General features: G+C 40.2%; 2 protein-coding genes across 2 annotated transcripts; both read left to right on the plus strand.

The window, feature by feature from the left end:
• Nucleotides 1-212: 212 nt before the first annotated feature.
• LOC137258452 (neuropilin and tolloid-like protein 2) lies at nt 213-4,608 on the plus strand. The gene is made up of 5 exons (XM_067796137.1): nt 213-414; nt 1,328-1,561; nt 2,584-2,727; nt 3,480-3,718; nt 4,359-4,608. Exons 1-5 carry the CDS (start codon nt 339-341, stop codon nt 4,431-4,433), a joined length of 768 nt encoding a protein of 255 aa, XP_067652238.1. The 5' UTR covers nt 213-338; the 3' UTR covers nt 4,434-4,608.
• Nucleotides 4,609-10,853: 6,245 nt separating this feature from the next.
• LOC137259042 (low-density lipoprotein receptor-related protein 3-like) lies at nt 10,854-15,703 on the plus strand. The gene is made up of 5 exons (XM_067796748.1): nt 10,854-10,929; nt 11,733-11,975; nt 12,982-13,113; nt 14,351-14,586; nt 15,380-15,703. The coding sequence occupies exons 1-5, from the start codon at nt 10,854-10,856 to the stop codon at nt 15,458-15,460; spliced, it is 768 nt and encodes a 255-aa protein (XP_067652849.1). The 3' UTR covers nt 15,461-15,703.
• The last annotated feature ends 2,512 nt before the right edge of the window (nt 15,704-18,215 follow it).

Genomic DNA, 18,215 nt, shown 5'->3' on the forward strand with positions numbered 1-18,215 from the left:
CCAGTCGTCTGAGGCAAGATACGCATTTCTTCCTTTGTGATCTTTGATTTCGCCACCCGTATGCAAGCAATCGAACGGACGAGTTTACAGTATCTACACCAAGCGTACCAAGGTATGAAATATGAAAGTCAACAACGTCAGCGATAAACGTCCTAATCATCTTAAAACAACAACAACAGCTATATACCATTGGTGTGTCACGTGGAGTTGACAGTCAGCACGTCAGTTCCTGCCCGGACCTGTACACGATGACCACCAGTGTTGCAATCAGCCGAACAAAGGTCGATCTTCGCCCATAAATAGTCTAATTTCATTTATGATACTCAGTCCAGTCAAACATGGCATCCCTCGGTCAATGTCTGCTCTTTTTGTCTCTTTGTTTAACATCTGCCAATGGATATTATCCTTCTGTTTGTAAGTACTGAATCTAATTCTGATACGTATTCAGATGAACTGTATACCACATGACACTAATCTTGTTTCAGACTTAAAGTGCACATTGCTTGTATGTCAACATGCACCCTATATTTAAGGTGGTTAAAGTACATGTCAGTATTAATATCATAGTGTGCATTTCATTTGAATTCGTGTACTTGAGCATATACCATTGTTTATGTCAAGGTTCAACTGGTTAAATACATTACAACAAAGCGATTATTCTACTATTTTGCTGATAATAATTTAAGGTAATATGTCAATTACATTTGTTACAACGATAATTATCATAAAATGTTTAGGTAGGTTATATGTATAGCTATAGATATTTTCAACACATTACTGATGTGCCCCGCCGTGATATTGTTGGAGAATTGCTAACGCGGCGTAAAACCATACTCACTCACTCATTAGTTTATTATCATGAAAACAATGCTTAACAGACCATTCAGGTGATTTGAAAAAATATGTGCGTCTATATCTATCCCCCTGGTCAGGGGATGACATTTTTACCAAAATAATTGATGACAACCTCGAACACCCGAATTTCAGTGACTAACTGTCCTTAGAAATGTTGATGTCAACGCTGTCTGATACTTATTTAGAAACATAAACTCTTGCTATAATCTGACATCTGTGCTAGTTGATAGTTCTTACAGAAGTGGAAAAGGACTAAAACTGCGCTCAACAAGTAGACTGTTATTATTGATAACATTATTATTACTATAATTTGTTTGGTATTTTGTCTATGGTCTTTTTTAAAACACATATGCTTATGCATTTAAACACATATAAACAATTTTACAGCTATTTACTGTTTACGCACAGTGCAGTCTATTTGGCGGATGATGAAGACTGATAGATTCTGATGATGAGGTTTTGTATTCGACAGATTACATGGACCAGAAATGTTCTAGAACTGTCTCCTTCTCAAAGGACATGCGGCTGAAGCTAACCGTGTTTCCAAACACACATCTGAATTATAACTGGCTTTGTACCACGACTGTTCAGACCACGACGCCGGGAGACAGACTGTTGGTAAACATCAGGTCGCTCAACACCAGATCATCCATTGGCTGCACTCGGAACAGTCTCAAGATCATGGACGGCAGTACAATTATAAATGGTGCACTTTGCTTATTAGTTGTTATTAGCTATACTGAGTTACGTACCTTGGTCGCACCAGGATCCTGTAATATCTTCCACCCCCATAATCCCCGATTATGATTCTGTTTCATATGCCCAACTACTCTAAAAATATTCATAAAAATTGAGAATTAATTGGGATTCCCTACATCAAACCGAGGAGCATAAAACAATACTAAATAGCTAAATCATTGAATTTTTTAAACTTTTTTTTTAATTGTCATGTTTTTACATAGAGGACATGAACATGAACGCTTACTGTAAGAGGTTACATTAGTTGTTATGTGGGGATATCCTTATCCACTTACATTCTCAGTTTACTAATGGGCCTGGTCTCTCTGGTCATATGGACACGGTGTCTTTGATCAAAGGTCAGTGGTCCAAATTCCATCACAGCACATTATCCGATGTATAGTAGCATATGTTTGATATATGTGAAAGATCGAGTGACACATATATTCATATCTTTGGGATTTATGGTGAGACATTTAGAGGGTCAAAGGAGATAAGATATGGATAAATATACAGGATCGTCCAAACGTTGTTGACGTTGACAATTACTGAATATGCTGAGCATGAAGCAATGCTGTAACTATTAAGATTGGGCGTGAAGGTGGCTTGGACAACTATCACGTCGTCATTCACTATACTGAGTTACGTCCCTTGGCCGAGTCAGGATCGTATGGGCGGTTTTGTTGAGCATGAAGCAACACTGTAACTATTAAGATTGGGCGTGAAGGTGGCTTGGACAACTATCACGTCGTCATTCACTATACTGAGTTACGTCCCTTGGTCGAGTCAGGATCGTATGGGCGGTTTTGTTCCCGATTCACCCTGATTCTGTTTCATGTGTACTTATAGATTCACCAAAATTATAAGTACTTTTGGAAACCTACATTAATTCGAAGTGCATTAAACTAAATATCATTCAACGGAATATGTTTCTTGCGGCTTTATTCAACCTGTGATCCAGACTTGAAAGACGTTCTACAATTGTTTCAGGAGCAAGCGGTGACTGTGGTTTTGCGCCCCTCACGACCTACACCTCAACCACAAATTCCCTTACGTTTAAGTTCACCACGGATGGCAGTTATCAAACAGGCCAGTTCGACATCCTTGTGACGTCATTCAAGAACGCAATAAACGGTGAGTAAGTGAGTTTAGTTTTACGCCGCACTCAGCAATATTCCAGCTATATGACGGCGGTCTGTAAATAATCGAATCTGGACCACACAATCCAGTGATCAACAACATGAGCATGTTGACATGTGTCAACCAAGTCAGCGAGTCTGACCACCCGGTCCCGTTAGTCGCCTCTTACGAAAAGCATAGTTGCAATAAACGGCGAGTTTGCATGGTCAGTGCCACTCGTCTTTATTGTCATTGCAGATGCTGCAGTCTAAATATACACAGTGTGCTCATTACGTCAGTACCCAGCTGTTAGTACATGTATAAAGCAAGGTTGCAATCTACACAGTGTTCATAAGTCCTTGTGGTCGTTTAATAAGTTTAAGTAAAAATAATAAATGAAGTAAACTTTCATAGGAAGTGCACATAAAAATATACACAACTGTATGTATCATAGTCAACACAAAAATATATATTATCGTCAAACGCTTTGTTGGAATTTCGGAGGTCGATGAACATTTCTTGTTAGCCTTAAAACAACACATAAGGCCTACTGCCTTTTCATATTTTAGTTGTTATGTCATATCCAGCCAATTCTAGTAAACAGATCAACTATTTTTAAAACGATTAAAACATCTGTGTTATTTATTTTCAAATCATTGACAACAGTTATGTCTGATACAGTTCCTTTTTTCACTTAGTCTATTACTTTCTCTCATCATTTATTCATTTATCAACTACATGTATGTTACTTTTTCTTACACTTACAGGTGTATGTCCAAGTGGCCGCTTTGATTGTGACAACGACCGTTGTATTAGCAACACCCTCACATGTAACGGCTACGACGACTGTGGAGATGACTCGGACGAAGAATACGGCTGCAGTACAATCACAATCACCACGGGATCTATCGCGGGGATCGCTGTAGGAGCGATTGTGTTTATTATTATCGTAGTGTCCCTGTCCATCGGTGCCAGAATCTACCGAAGACGGCGCTTCCTTGCTGCGGTGAGTACGATTATTGATTGATTGTTGTTTAACATCGCACTCGGCAGTATCGTAGCTTGTATGGCGGCGGTCTGTGAAAAATCGAGTCTGGAGCAGACGATCCAGTGATCAACAGCATGAGCATCGATCTACGCACCTGGGATACGATGTGTCAACCAAGAATGTCCACCCGATCCCGTTAGCCGCATTTTGCGTCAATCATGAGTTCCTGGAGACCAATTCTAACCCGGATCTTCACCCGAACGCTTTAACTCCTATGTTACAGCACCGCTCTTACTTGACCGAGAAAACGTGTGTACAAGAGTATGGCGGTTGTTTTAAGTTTACGTACAAAGTGTATCCTTCAGTCGAAATCGTAGTATCTATGGACTCTGCTTGCAGCAGCGATTTGGGGGAACGCCCAAAGTGAGCTATTCCAAACCACTGGAATGATCACTGGATTGTCTGTTCAAGATTTGATTATTTACAAACCGATATCTGAATCATTGTTGAAAATAAAGCTTAACTTAAGTAACAATATCATTGATTAACCTACCACAAAACTCCGGTACATAGTTTAGAGCAATGGATTGTATTCATTTTGGTTTTCGGGGTTTTTTTTAGAATTATCCGATATTCACACACATTTTATGTTTCACAGACCCAAGTCACAACCACTGTCACAACATCAAGTCCTCCAGCAAGCTATCCTCCCAAGATGGCGTACGGATACTGATATGGCATTGGCCATGGCACCAGTGTTCATCTCGACGTTCTTGTATTCTTGACCATGGACTAAGGTTTCAACTATACGTAGGTTCTGAAAGGAATCTTTGAGAATCTTCATCTGCAAATCGAAAGTTTGAGTTGGTGGGCATGCATATCTTCATAATAAAATTGTTTGTTATCTATTACTGTTGTTATGACGAAATTCAACACCATTTATACAGATGTTTATGATATACGGTTGTCGATAATTGGTTGGTTGGAAAGAGTGACACGGGAACATGGTAAAAACATCGAACTATAAACTTATATCACTGTCAAGTCAAAGGAGTTTATTTGTAACGAGGCCAAGGACCATATACAAGATATACCATATATATAGTTGACAAGAGTACACAGGTGAAGTTTAGAGTGTTTCTAAATACATATTTCTTTATATATATGCATGGTAAATATAATACCGTACGTTTGATTATATTCTCCTGAAATGTACATAAGAGACTTACAAATTTATGGATAGAATTGAATTTACAAAAGTGTTCCGGAAGAAAAGTTATTCTCAGTTCATATTACAAGTGGCATATAAGTGTGAAATGATACTCGTCCTCTACAGTCGTCTTACAAATGGGACAGAGACGTAAACCCGGTTCGATTGATTGCCACCTACCTTCAGTATAACGTAATGCCAAGACGTTGCATCTGAATTTGATGTAAATCGTCAAGAGAATATCTAAGGATGGCCCAAGACTGTTGCACTCGGCACTATTCCAGCTATTGTGGCGGTCTTCGTTCGCTCATTTTATATCCCAGATCAGGGAGGGGCTCCGTCAGAAATGGATTGAAGTAAAAATAATGAGAATGAATTGATTTTAACGCAGATATCATGACGACCTTATTATGCAAACCTCCTTGACGTTGGAACGCTAGCAAATGTTCCGTATGCATTACGATAGCATTACGATCACGATGTCTTAAATACCATGAGGTCATCAAAGTTCGAAGTCATCAGACAGTGCAGAACATATCCTTGTTCACGTTTTGGGTTTGTACACACCACGTGCACACTACTCCAGGTGTTTGATTGGCTGCTTATGACCCGAAGGTCTTTCTTCGAGTGAGTGAGTGAGTATAATTTAACAATATTCCAGCAATATCACGGCGCGAGAAACGGGAAATGGGCCTCACACGTTGTGCTCATGTGGGGACTCGAACCCCGGTCTTCGAGAGAAGGCTTTAACCAATAAGACACCCCGCGGCTCCTCTTCCTCTGAAGCATTCACCAGAGCACGGGGTTTCAAGCGCAGCCAAATATAAAGCATATGTTGCGCAAATTCTAATATCAAGTTTTATCCTACAAAGTACAATGAGGGGAGGGGGATTTGTGATACTTTGTCATATTTAGATATTCTTATTTCCATCTCTTCGGCACGTCAGAAGTTCCATCTGCTGGGCACACTAGACCGTTTGGATGATCACAATAGACGGTTTGGATGATTACACTAGACCGTTTGAACAATTACACTAGACCTTTTGGATGATCACACTAGATCGTTTGGATGATCACGCTAGATCGTTTTGATGAATACACTAGACCGTTTGAATGGTCACACTCGATTGTTTGAATGATTACACTAGACCGTTTGGATGATTACACTAAACCGCTTGGATGATCACGCTAGATCGTTTTGATGATTACACTAGACCGTTTGGATGATTACACTAGACCGTTTGGATGATTACAGTAGATCGTTTGGATGATTACACTAGATCCTTTAATTTAGATTATCACACTTGACCGTTTAGATGATTACACTAGACAGTTTGGATGATTACATTAGATCGTTTGGATGATTACACTAGACCGTTTGAATGATTACAGTAGATTGTTTGGATGATCACACTAGACAGTTTGGATGATTACACTAGACAGTTTGGAACTGAAATGGTGTTCAAAGTGACGTAAGATATTGCTCACTATGTTATCGAAAGTAATTTCCATGGATACACTCAGCCCCATATCAATATAAAACAGTTCAGTATTAGCACATCAACACAACAAAACATGAACTCTTGTTCGTAAGGTGACCTCGAAAAGTAATAACATAAACTGAACAGCAAAAGAGATGCAATTTCTCGAAATTCTCGAGAATTAAGCGTTCCTGTTTATGTCATCTATTTATCTTGACCAAATGCCAGAGTTGCTCTCTTATGCTGGTCAGCATATGTCAACCTTAGGCGACAAAACCCTTTCCACAGCTGTAAGAAACCTCTGAAAAAAAACGGAGTTGACTGTCAATGTATAACCTTAGACAGCACTGCAGAACCCCTGACGTGCAGTGGTGGTGTGAGTGACTGAGGTAAGTTTTTAGTCACATCGGCAGTATTTAAGCCATTTCTGCAATGGCGGCAGGAAGCATGATAGAGTGGACATTATACTGACACGTATTTTGGTGTCAATCAAAGCATAGTCCAACGAACAGTCCCCACATTACCATGAGCACGTCTCTTGAGCGTAAGTTATTGAGAGTGTTGATAATACTAAATGTTCGCGTATAAAAGAACGCATCCTAGTTCAACGATTCCTCTGTCATAAACACTGCACTTAATTCAATTAATCGAAGCAACGAATACATACAAATTTATGAAGGAAACTTGAATAGTCGAGACAATGAGTAAATAATCAAAGCAAGGAGAACAGCCGTTGAAAAATAAATAGGTTACAAATGTGGCATCACCAGGCTTCCGTAATTTAGATGCCATAGCAATGCAATGGAGTCGGATATTTGATAGTTATTGACGAACACGTTGTTTTGATCCGTGCCAACTCGAGCTGAAAGTTTGAGTCATATGTTTAACTAAACAGATCGGAACAGAATGGACATGAAGTAGTGCTCATAGGGAGCTTATTTCGTAAAGTCTTTTCCTAAATTGTTATCATTAAGTACAGTTGTTATTAGATTTGTCCTGGACTGCAGAGTAAGTGAGTAATGATATAGGACGCCTTTGTTCCAGCACACTCACGGCGGAGGGCACCAGAATTGGGATTGACATATTTTACCTATGGATGGAATCAAACCCGGGTCTTCGTAGTGACGAGCGAGCGCTTTAACCACTAGGCTCCTTTTCCGTCAGTGATAAACATCCTGCTCATCGTCTCGTGTAACAGGTGGATGTGAAGCAATCGAGATGGTAGCGTCCGACACGTCCTGGTCGGACCTGAATACGATGACCACATGGCAATCAACCGAAAACAGGGCGTATTCCTACCATTAATAGCTTCATTTCAGTCACGATAACCAGTCTAGTCAAACATGGTCAGTGTTCTGCTCTTTTCGTTTCTTTGTTTAACATCTGGCAATAGATATTACCCTTTTGTTTGTAAGCAATGAGTCTATTACCAATACATATTTAGATGCCTATACTATATGACACTAATCTTGTTTCAGGGTCAAGGTGTACATTGCATGCATGTCAGAACTCGCCTTACGCCTAACAGTTGATTACACAGGAATATGATAGTTTTTATTGGCCGTGTCCAGTAAGAAAGTGTAATCCCAAGAATAGCACGTGTTACACATATGACCACTTTCGAAACGGCATTGAGTAATCGTTCGATTCATATTCTTTAAACAGGTGTGTTTGTGTGCTACATAGGTGTATTTGTGTGACCATTTCATCCCGTAATGACGTTTTTTCCTAATGTAGAGGTCTAAGTCGAGATAACTAACATTTTCATAGAATTATACCTCGTTTCTAGTCTATTGCCATTGTACATATTTTGAAAAATATTCCCAGTAGTAATAGGCGTAAAATTCAGCAATATTTCAGCAATGTCATGGCCGGGGGCTCGAGTGTGGTCCATACTCGATTATATAGGAGTGCGGAAGTAGTAGTAGTAGTACTAGCAGTAGTAGTAGTAGTAGTAGTAGTAGTAGTAGTGGTGGTGGTGGTGGTAGTAGTAGTAGTGGTGGTAGTAGTAGTGGTAGTAGTAGTAGTGGTGGTGGTAGTAGTAGTAGTAGTAGTAGTGGTAGTAGTAGTCGTAGTAGTAGTAGTAGTGGTGGTAGTAGTAGTAGTGGTGGTAGTAGTAGTGGTAGTAGTAGTAGTAGTAGTGTTGGTAGCAGTAGTAGTAGTAGTAGTAGTGGTAGTAGTAGTCGTAGTAGTAGTAGTAGTAGTGGTAGTAGTAGTCGTGGTAGTAGTAGTGGTGGTAGTAGTAGTAGTAGTCGTCGTCGTCGTTGTTGTAGTACCAGTAGTAGTAGTAGTGGTAGTAGTAGTAGTGGTAGTAGTAGTGGTAGTAGTAGTGGTAGTGGTAGTGGTAGTGGTGGTGGTGGTGGTGGTGGTGGTGGTGGTGGTGGTAGTAGTAGTAGTAGTAGTAGTAGTAGTAGTAGTAGTAGTGGTAGTAGTGGTAGTAGTAGTGGTAGTAGTGGTAGTAGTGGTAGTGGTGGTAGTAGTAGTAGTGGTGGTGGTGGTGGTAGTAGTAGTAGTAGTAGTAGTAGTAGTAGTAGTAGTAGTAGTAGTAGTAGTAGTAGTAGTAGTAGTAGTAGTAGTAGTAGTAGTAGTAGTAGTGGTGGTGGTGGTGGTAGCGGTAGCAGTAGCAGTAGCGGCAGCAGCAGCAGCAGCAGCAGCAGCAGCAGCAGCAGCAGCAGCAGCAGTAGTAGTAGTAGTAGTAGTAGTGGCGGTCGTAAATAATCGAGTCTGGACCAGACAATCCACTGATCAACAGAAAGAGCATTGATCTGGGAAACTGGGAACCGATGACATGTGTCAACCAAATCAGCGGGCCTGACCACCCGATTCCGTTAGTGGCCTCTAACGACAAGCACAGTCGCTTCTTATGGCAAGCATGGGCTGCTGAAGGCCTATTCTATCCCCGACCTTCATGGGTCAAAGGTCCCGGGGTAGAAAAATAAAAGGCGACTATGCTTCTTGTAAGGGGCAACTAACGGGATCGGGTGGTCAGGCTCGCTGACTTGGTTGACACATGTCATCGTTTCCAAATTGCGCAGATCGATGCTCATGCTGTTGGTCACTAGATTGTCGGGTCCAGACTCGATTATTTACAGACCGCCGCCATATAGCTGGAATATTGCTGAATGCGGTGTAAAACTAAACTCACTCACTCAGTCACTCACTCACCATAATGACTGTACAGCCAATACGTCTCTGGTAATAGCATTCCTGACTAGACATGCATATTTAAGTAACAGCATACAGAGATAAGGAAAGAGAGTAAGATGAGGAAAGATTACAAAGGTCCTCTTCAGATCAATCGGATTTTTTTTATATAAACCAGCTTCTATACACTTGAATAATGGTATAAAACATGAGAAATTTGCAAATGGAATTAGCCGGGTTTCCTGCAGTTCTGTTCTGCTGTTGTTTGGGGGACACTGGATTATGGGGGGCTTTTTTATCTTTGTTTTTACTATTTTTTTCTTTCGGGGGTTGGGGGTTGGTGGATGGGGACTGCGGGCTGTTCTTTTGTTTAAGTTTAATTTTTGTTCTTCTTTGATTGGTATTTGTTGTTGTTTTGTTTTATGTTGCTGTTGTTGTTGTTGTTGTTGTTGTTGTTGTTGTTGTTGTTGTTGTTCTGCATATGCGTAAGTGTGCGTGCATATGACGAAAACTGTCCAGCCGACGAGCACACCCTTGTCACTTGTCGAACTACACTTCACTTCACTTAAAGTCGCTTTACTGAACATGATCTGTAATGTAAACGCGAAGATATTGTCAGGTTACATTTAGTCACAAACCTTATTCACTTTTATTCTCTGGTGACTAAATATGTGTAATGTATCGAGTACGTACCCATATATGATTACATGTATGGTTACCTTAACCGTGTTGGAACTAATTCCATCTTTGTTATTTTCCATCTATCTATCTATCTGTCTGTCTGTCTGTCTGTCTGTCTGTCTGTCTGCGTGCGTGCGTGCGTGTGTGTGTGTATCGGTGCTTCAATATTTTGATGAATTGTGTGTTTGATGTGGGAGGGAATCCCGAAGTACTGCAGGTCTTATTGTAATTTGTCGACGTACTCAGTATTCAAGCTATATGGTGGCAGTCAAGTCTGGACGTGACGATGCAGTGATTAACGGCATAAGCATCTATCTAAGCCATCAAACGCAAAGTAATCAAGGTGAATCTGAATTTAGCATTATATATATTACGATATTACGATTCTGTGATTCTATTATCACAATACATACCTCTGTCCTACAGAAAACTAAATTGAAACTACATTTTGATTCAAATACTGGAATATTGCTCAGCTCATCTTCAATTTCTCGCACTATAAAGGTAAAAAAAACTTCACAAGTCAGTGAGTATGACACCGATAAGGCGATTTGACCTGGGTTAGCTCATCGCTGTGTCGCAATATGTAAGTCTTATACATTCCACCATCACATGTTTCAGGACACAAAGGCCTAACATGGCGTGTTTGAATTACTGTACTTTGTTGATGGCTTTCTGGATCGTTCATGTGGATGGATATATCCCCTCTACTTGTAAGTATGAAAACACACACTCGCATATACATTTATACACATTATGTACGAGTGGTCATTGACGGAGTTACCTTACGCTGTGTATTTTTAAATGATTCATTGTATACTAGTATTTAGAAGAAAAACATTTCGTCCAAAACTGTGTTCCACAGGAGATATCGCTTTGACAGCAGATTTTGCACAATGTCCTGACAATGCAATGACGTCATGAATTTGATGACGTCACAATGTTATGGCATCGCTGCACTGCAAATCTAACGGCAGTACTGTATTCAGAGATGTACATTTTTCATTGAAAACTAATGAAGGATCATTTTGGATGATAAATAGAATCTCCCCCTTGTGTCTACTGATATCAGTTATGTCAACACTTGTTGATAAAGGTAAAAATATTGTTACTATATCAACTCGTGTCATTAGATACTTGGGTGGGATTATCTATGTATGAGTTCCTTTCTTTGATATATGTTACATGGCGATTTGACGTTCACTCACCCAAGGGTCTACTGGCTAGAAATACATGTGCAAGATAAAGAAATTCCACATTAACATTGATAATGATTTAATTATCAATCATTATCATTCTCAGCTATAGTTCCCTGTATGGTATTACCCTATATGGTTCATTTTTCAGCGGTAACGTATAATTTAAGAACTGATTAATTAGGTAGTGTTTGTCGTGATCCGAGCGCCCTGAAAGAACAGTTGATCAATACGCTTTCTTTGTCAAGTCATGACAAGCTTACACCTTGTGCAGTGCAACAACATTCTCTCCAGTATATAACTAATGTGATTATTCTCAGATTATATGGACACCAGATGTTCGGGAACTCTTACATTGACAAAGGACCTGCGACTTAAACTGACTTCCCTGCCCAGCACCCCTCTGAATCAAGGTTGGCATTGCTCCTTAACCTTGCGGACCTCTACCCGTGGGGACAAACTCATGATATACATCAGATCGTTCAACACTATACGGACCACTGACTGTACCAGGAACAGTCTCAAGATATATGACGGTGCAAACACACAAACAAGTCTCAATGGTGCGTAAAATTTACAGTCAGTGCCTCATATACGTCTATTTCTTCAGTTTCACCTTTTTGCATCTAGTGGAGTTAAGAAAACTAAAATTGATTGTCTTTTTATTGCAGGTGCCAGTGGATAATTATATATTGAACAATGAAGTTAGGTGTCATTAATTTTTTCCGGGTGTATTCTTTTTGAAAGTGTATGTTCACTGCAAAATAAATGCGAAAATATTTCATGATCCCTGGTCTCATTGATCAATTTACATCAAAGAGCAGTCCATAAAGCCTAGTTGATTTTGAAATATGTGACAATATGGGCTTAATACATGGAAAATGTTATCAGGATAGAGTATTTGGGATCATCAGGATTCTTCATGGCTATGTATGTTGACATTTGAATCCTGTAAGTATATGCGGAGTAAGACTGTATTCACTCAAGGGCCTAAACATCTGTAGCATTATCAGTGGGCAATGTATGTTAGTGGAGGATATTTGAATATCACTGTTTTAATTTTCGTAAATGTTTGCTTTATTTGTTCGTTGTTACCGTCAACTGATCAATATTCCAACTGTGTGGCCACGGTCTGTAAATAATATGGACCGGACAATCCAGTGATCAAGAGCATGAGCATTGATCTGCGGAATTGGGATATGATGACTTGTGTCAACCAAATCGACGAGCCTGACCTCACGATCCCGTTAATTGGCTCTAACAATACGGATGAGTTGCTGAAAATCAGTTCTAGCTGGGATCTTCAGAGGTCCAATAATTTATGTACAAGACCTTACATAAACATGTGCATGATATTGTTTCCATCATTTATTAATGACATTTCTCTTTTGTCATTAATTATATATGCTTCAATGTACCCAGTAAAACACGACCAACACACTCCTAAGCAATGTATTGCTAAGAGCGGCATAAAAGTACAATTAGCCAGCTTTAGTTAATCATATGTGCTCGTTTTCTCTTTTATTACGTTTTACACTCTCATGATATTCATACCAACGGTTGTTTTAGGATTTGACGGGGACTGCGGGACAGTGACAAGCAAAATATACATCTCAAGCGGAAACACAGTGAAATTTGTGTTCCAGACAGGAGACATTAGTCTGCAGTATGGTCGGTTTGACATCCTACTGGTGTCGTTCGGTAAGCATGATAGATGTATCTATATATCTACATATCTCTTTATAATACCAACAATAGCAGCAAGTAACCTCAGGTTAGCCACACTGGTAAAGCGTCCGTTCGTCACGCTGAAGATCCAGGTTCGTTTCCCTGTATGGGTTCAACGTGTGAAGCCCGTTTCTGCTGTCCCCGCTGTGATGTGGCTGGAATATTTCTAAACTAGACGCGGCGTAAATCCATACTCTCTCGCTCACTCATTATGTTCCAGTCCGGCAAGTATGTTTATAGAGTATTAGGTGTACTTTTGTACTATGTCAGGCAACAATATTTCCATGTTTAGGTACATTTTGTGAATGGCGTATGTCGGTAGAGCGGGACATGATTACCCCCCTTGCGGACACCTGGTGTCATCATTGGTTTTAAGCAATTCATTCATATTTTTCACAGCTATTTTCACCCTCAAACCAAACGGAATTTGTTTCTCGGGAAAGTCAAAAACGGGTATTCCTTTGTATTGGCGCTCCACATCTAGTGAAATAGCTGGATTCCTATAGCAGTTTTTACAGCAAAACCTACAAGGGGGAGGTTGTCAATAGTAATATTCCTCGACCTTTTTCATTTCCGATTCCATTCCTTGTTTAAACTGAACCCCTGTTCCTGAATTTCCGTACTATATGTTTATGAGTAGTGATGCGGGATACTCTCATCATTTCACCATTTCACCTGGTGCCATCACCTGGTGCCATCACCTGGTGTCATCACCTGGTGCCATCACCTGGTGCTATTTGATTGTGATTCACAGACACATGCCCATTACGTTGCCGTAATTATACCATCGACTTTACATTCAGTAGATCTGTTTATGGATGTGGAAACTTTCAGACAAGGGCCATTGCTATCATGTACTACCGTGAAGGTTGTTGCCTTATTCGATATAATTCAGTATTAATATATTATCTTCAAAGCCAGTTTGCAATTAATCAACAAACCCGTATCCAGTTATAATACTGAATTGTAGATCTTTACCAAATAAAACCCTTTCACAATTCATAAGAAACTGAGTCAATTGTACATTTGTTTTTAATTTATTTTTGTATTGATTGTACAATATATTATGAGCGTATGTTTGTACCATCTATCGCACTTTCCGACCTCTAACGATTACCCTGATCAGTTTTCTTAGTGTAAGGTATTGCTTATATGTTCCAGGCGTTATGTCCTTAGTCAGAGGCACTTGCATGTTTGTTCATCTTTATAGGTAATTGCACAAAGAGTCGCTTCAGATGCGACAATGGCCGCTGTATCAGCAAAGACCTCACATGCAACGGCTTCAACGACTGCGGTGACAGCTCGGACGAGAACAGTGACTGTGGAAAAAGCAGTCTAGGAACAGGCACTATTGCGGGCATTGCTGTAGGAGCGATAGTTTTCTTTGTGATTGTGGTGGTCCTAGGTCTCGTCGTCAGACACAGGAGAAGACACTGCGTTACCGATGTGAGTATGGTCAGGGAAGACAAGGCCGTTTGTGACTCAATGATGACACTTCGTTATCTGACACCCGGGAAGATCCGGGTTAGACTTGATCTTCGGCAACCCATGCTTGTAAGGGAGGACTAACGGGGTCGGGTGGTCAGGCTCGCTGAATTGGTTGACACATGTCATCGTATCCCAACTGTCTACACCGTTGCTTGTGTTCTATCAACCGATGAACAAGGGCAATTCCTTTGTTCTGACCAAGCAATGTGTTTCGTCTAATATCCTTCACAAACCACTTTAGTTTCCACAGAAATGGATACGTACAGATTCCCAAAAAGTTGCAAAGTATACTTATGTTCCAATTATATCGCACTTAGTCGTTTTGTGCAATGAAACGTAAGCACCAATGGCTGGAGCTGCAGGACAAAACAGAGTGACATGCAGGTAACAGGCAGGTGCGGGTGAAACTGACTGATAGAAAGTTTAAGAAGGCAATTTCATTAAGTGTGGTCACTGTGGTTATTTGTGGTCATATGCGAGGTGTACTTTTAATTCTATGGAAATATAAACAAATACCAACTTCAATTACTGGGAAAATAGAAAACTAGACAAAAACTACAATTTCGTATAAATTCATAAAATCACACATACATCATCACTAAATATCAATATACCTTTGGGCGTCACAGTATATACAATCGTAGAAATGGGCACTGTTTTCTGTATTTCCCCTAGACGAAATGCTGAAAAGAAAATATTTAGAGGTGATGTTTTCTTACACATCTTGTCTCAAAATGATTCTATTTCACAGACTCACTGTCACGCCAGTCCACCGGTGTGTTCCCCATGTACTCCAGCAAGCTACCCTTCCAACATGCCCTATGGATATTGATACGCACAGCAGGCTACCTTCCATCATGCATTACTGGATATTGAAAGCTACATGTAACAGCAGGATGCTGCAGTTTACACACTTTTTCAAGCCTCCTTCAGTCATTAAACACCATCGATTTTCATACAAGTGTTCCTATCCAAAGACTTTTAACCATGGGCACCTTCTGATGAAATCTGCGTTTTTATCTTCATATGGGTATACATACATGTATATATATTTTTAAATAAAGTCTTTTCCTTACGACTCGTCTGTACTTGTATACCACTTTTATATAGCTTAAGTAATATTAAATATATGTTCAAGTATTCGATTAAATGCAATTTATTTTGCGGTTTGAAGACACGGAGTGCATGTTGTGTAATGACGCATGTAAAGGTGGAGTATTCTGATAATAGCATCGTTTTGTCCTATTCCCAGTAGTAGTTGAGACACTGATTTCAAGCCAACTTCGACAATTTGGCTATTGTTCGAAGCCCACATAACTTTGTTCACAGCCTTACACTTCAATAACATTCTGTAAGTCCATTAAAAGATTTCATTGACCTGAAAGAGAGATACTTTCTGTATGTTTATACATGCTGTGTTGGTATTGCAGAAAAGCACTGTTTTTACAATGAGTAGTAATGAAATCTCGTTATGACACCATTCATTATTTTAATTATTTTTTTTAATTCGGAATGCAATTTAAATCAAACAAAACAAGCAATCCCTGAACTTCACTCAGTTTGAGCAAGGTGGTCCAAAGAAGCAACTCTTGCAAAGGTATAGATTCCTATGAAGGTAAATAACCCTTTCATAACGAGATTGACGACGAACGAATGCTTAGACAGAGCGAAGCCACTAGTGGGTGAGTTTAGTTTTTGTCCGCTCTTAGTAATATTCTAGAAACATCACGCGGGGTTTCACACCCTGTAACCACGATGGGAATCGAACCCGGGTGAAAACCTTAACCACTAGTCTACCCAACAGCCCCTAGCAATCACCAAAATACATATTCCACGGAAACCGTGCTCCTGTATCAATTACGTAACTAATTGACAAGTCAGTTGTATGTTTTTCGTAGCCATGCTTACTGTATAGAATTTCGTAGTAATAAAACTTCAGTTCATTCGCTCAGGCCCATGTGACCACAACATCATGTGACTTTCCACCATCACGTATGCAGAACCGGCAGTTAGAAGAAAACGGGTTAACAATCCTTGAGAGATCAAAAATGCTCATGCCACGCCTTTCAAAAATGAACGTAACCTTGCAGTTGGCATGCTCCAGACTGGCCGGTCTGTTAATGTTGCCATGAGGTGGACCGGCAATTCACAGCCGTAGGACCTGTGTACACGTAACGAGTATGACATCCAATCAACCAGGTTAGCCAAGTGACGACACAAGCAAATTTGTCGACGTCATTTGCGTGTTACGACACCAACGTCAACCAAGTCTTTAAAGGGCATTTAGAAGTGAAATACATAAGAATGAAGGTTTTGTGGATATCAACTTCTTTATTCTGAGAACACAGCGTTTCGGAGTTAATGCTTACTCCTTCATAAGGTGAATGAGAATGGGGCACAGAGCTATTTTTATATGTACAGGTAAACAATAACAAAGTAACAAGTGGGTTAACAAAAGCTGGAAGCCAGTATAAACAAGCACTGATAGGAAGCCGATAGTTATGATAACAATGATTGAAGCCAGTGGTAAGATTAGGTTTACACAACACAACCAGCAAAGTACTGTTTGTGGGTCATGGATCTGCCAAGACCGCCCGAAACCGCTGGCGCGCGCTGCGTACATCACCACCTGAGAAATGTGGGTATTGACGTCATCGAGTGACTGTCGACATCACATGATCCCAGTTTCATGGAACACGTATGGAATGCTCTTGGACGAAGTCGTCTTGTCTTGAAACGTCACCTACATGATGTTCAAGACCTATGACCCATTTCCCAAAACTCTCATAAGAAGATATCTCGTAACGTTTGTCTCAGCATCCGTACATCGTATACTGTAACACAGGGGGTACGAATGCTACGAGACAAGTTAGGCGACTTTAAGCTTACGAGAGTTTTGTGAAACGGGGCCCTGAGCGCCGTGTTCACGGGCAGCCAATGATACAACGCTGGTTTGGTCACGCGAATAAGCATACGTGGCAAAGGAATTACAAAATTACCCTGTAATATTACTACTGGCTGTGGTGGGTGCACCAAATGCATCTGAACCAAATGCCTGTTTTAGTGTACACTAAGCAGTATCATAAATCAGATTTGCCCACGAGCAACATATTTTATCTTCATGGAACATAAAGTAACAAACGGGAAGTTTTTACTTTCTTTCATAACATATAGTGTCGAAAGCAAAGTAACTTAGCATAACATAAAATTGCGTAAAATAAAGTCTTTGAAAAGTTATAAAATGTAAGCAAGCACTTTACATGTAATTTGACGTTTCGCGCATTGCACGTGCTCATTGTGTTCAACCAAAATACGGTTTACAGAAGAACAGCGTCATCGAGCCGTTGATCTGTAAGAGCATGGAACGGCCCAACAAGAAGTGGCAATGGAAACACTATCTCATCTCTATGGAGACTTTTTTCAACACAGCGGGAACACGTGAAATTTACCCCTGACCAACCGTCTACGCGTGACGTCACACCAACTAGACAACCACGTTTGCCTGCCTATGGAATCAATTTCAGACTGCCAGTTTGACTGCTCGGACTACTCCTCTATTATCCAATCGCTTCTAAGTCTGTACGGAA

Source organism: Haliotis asinina, chromosome 12, assembly GCF_037392515.1.
Source record: "Haliotis asinina isolate JCU_RB_2024 chromosome 12, JCU_Hal_asi_v2, whole genome shotgun sequence".
NCBI lineage: Eukaryota > Metazoa > Mollusca > Gastropoda > Lepetellida > Haliotidae > Haliotis > Haliotis asinina.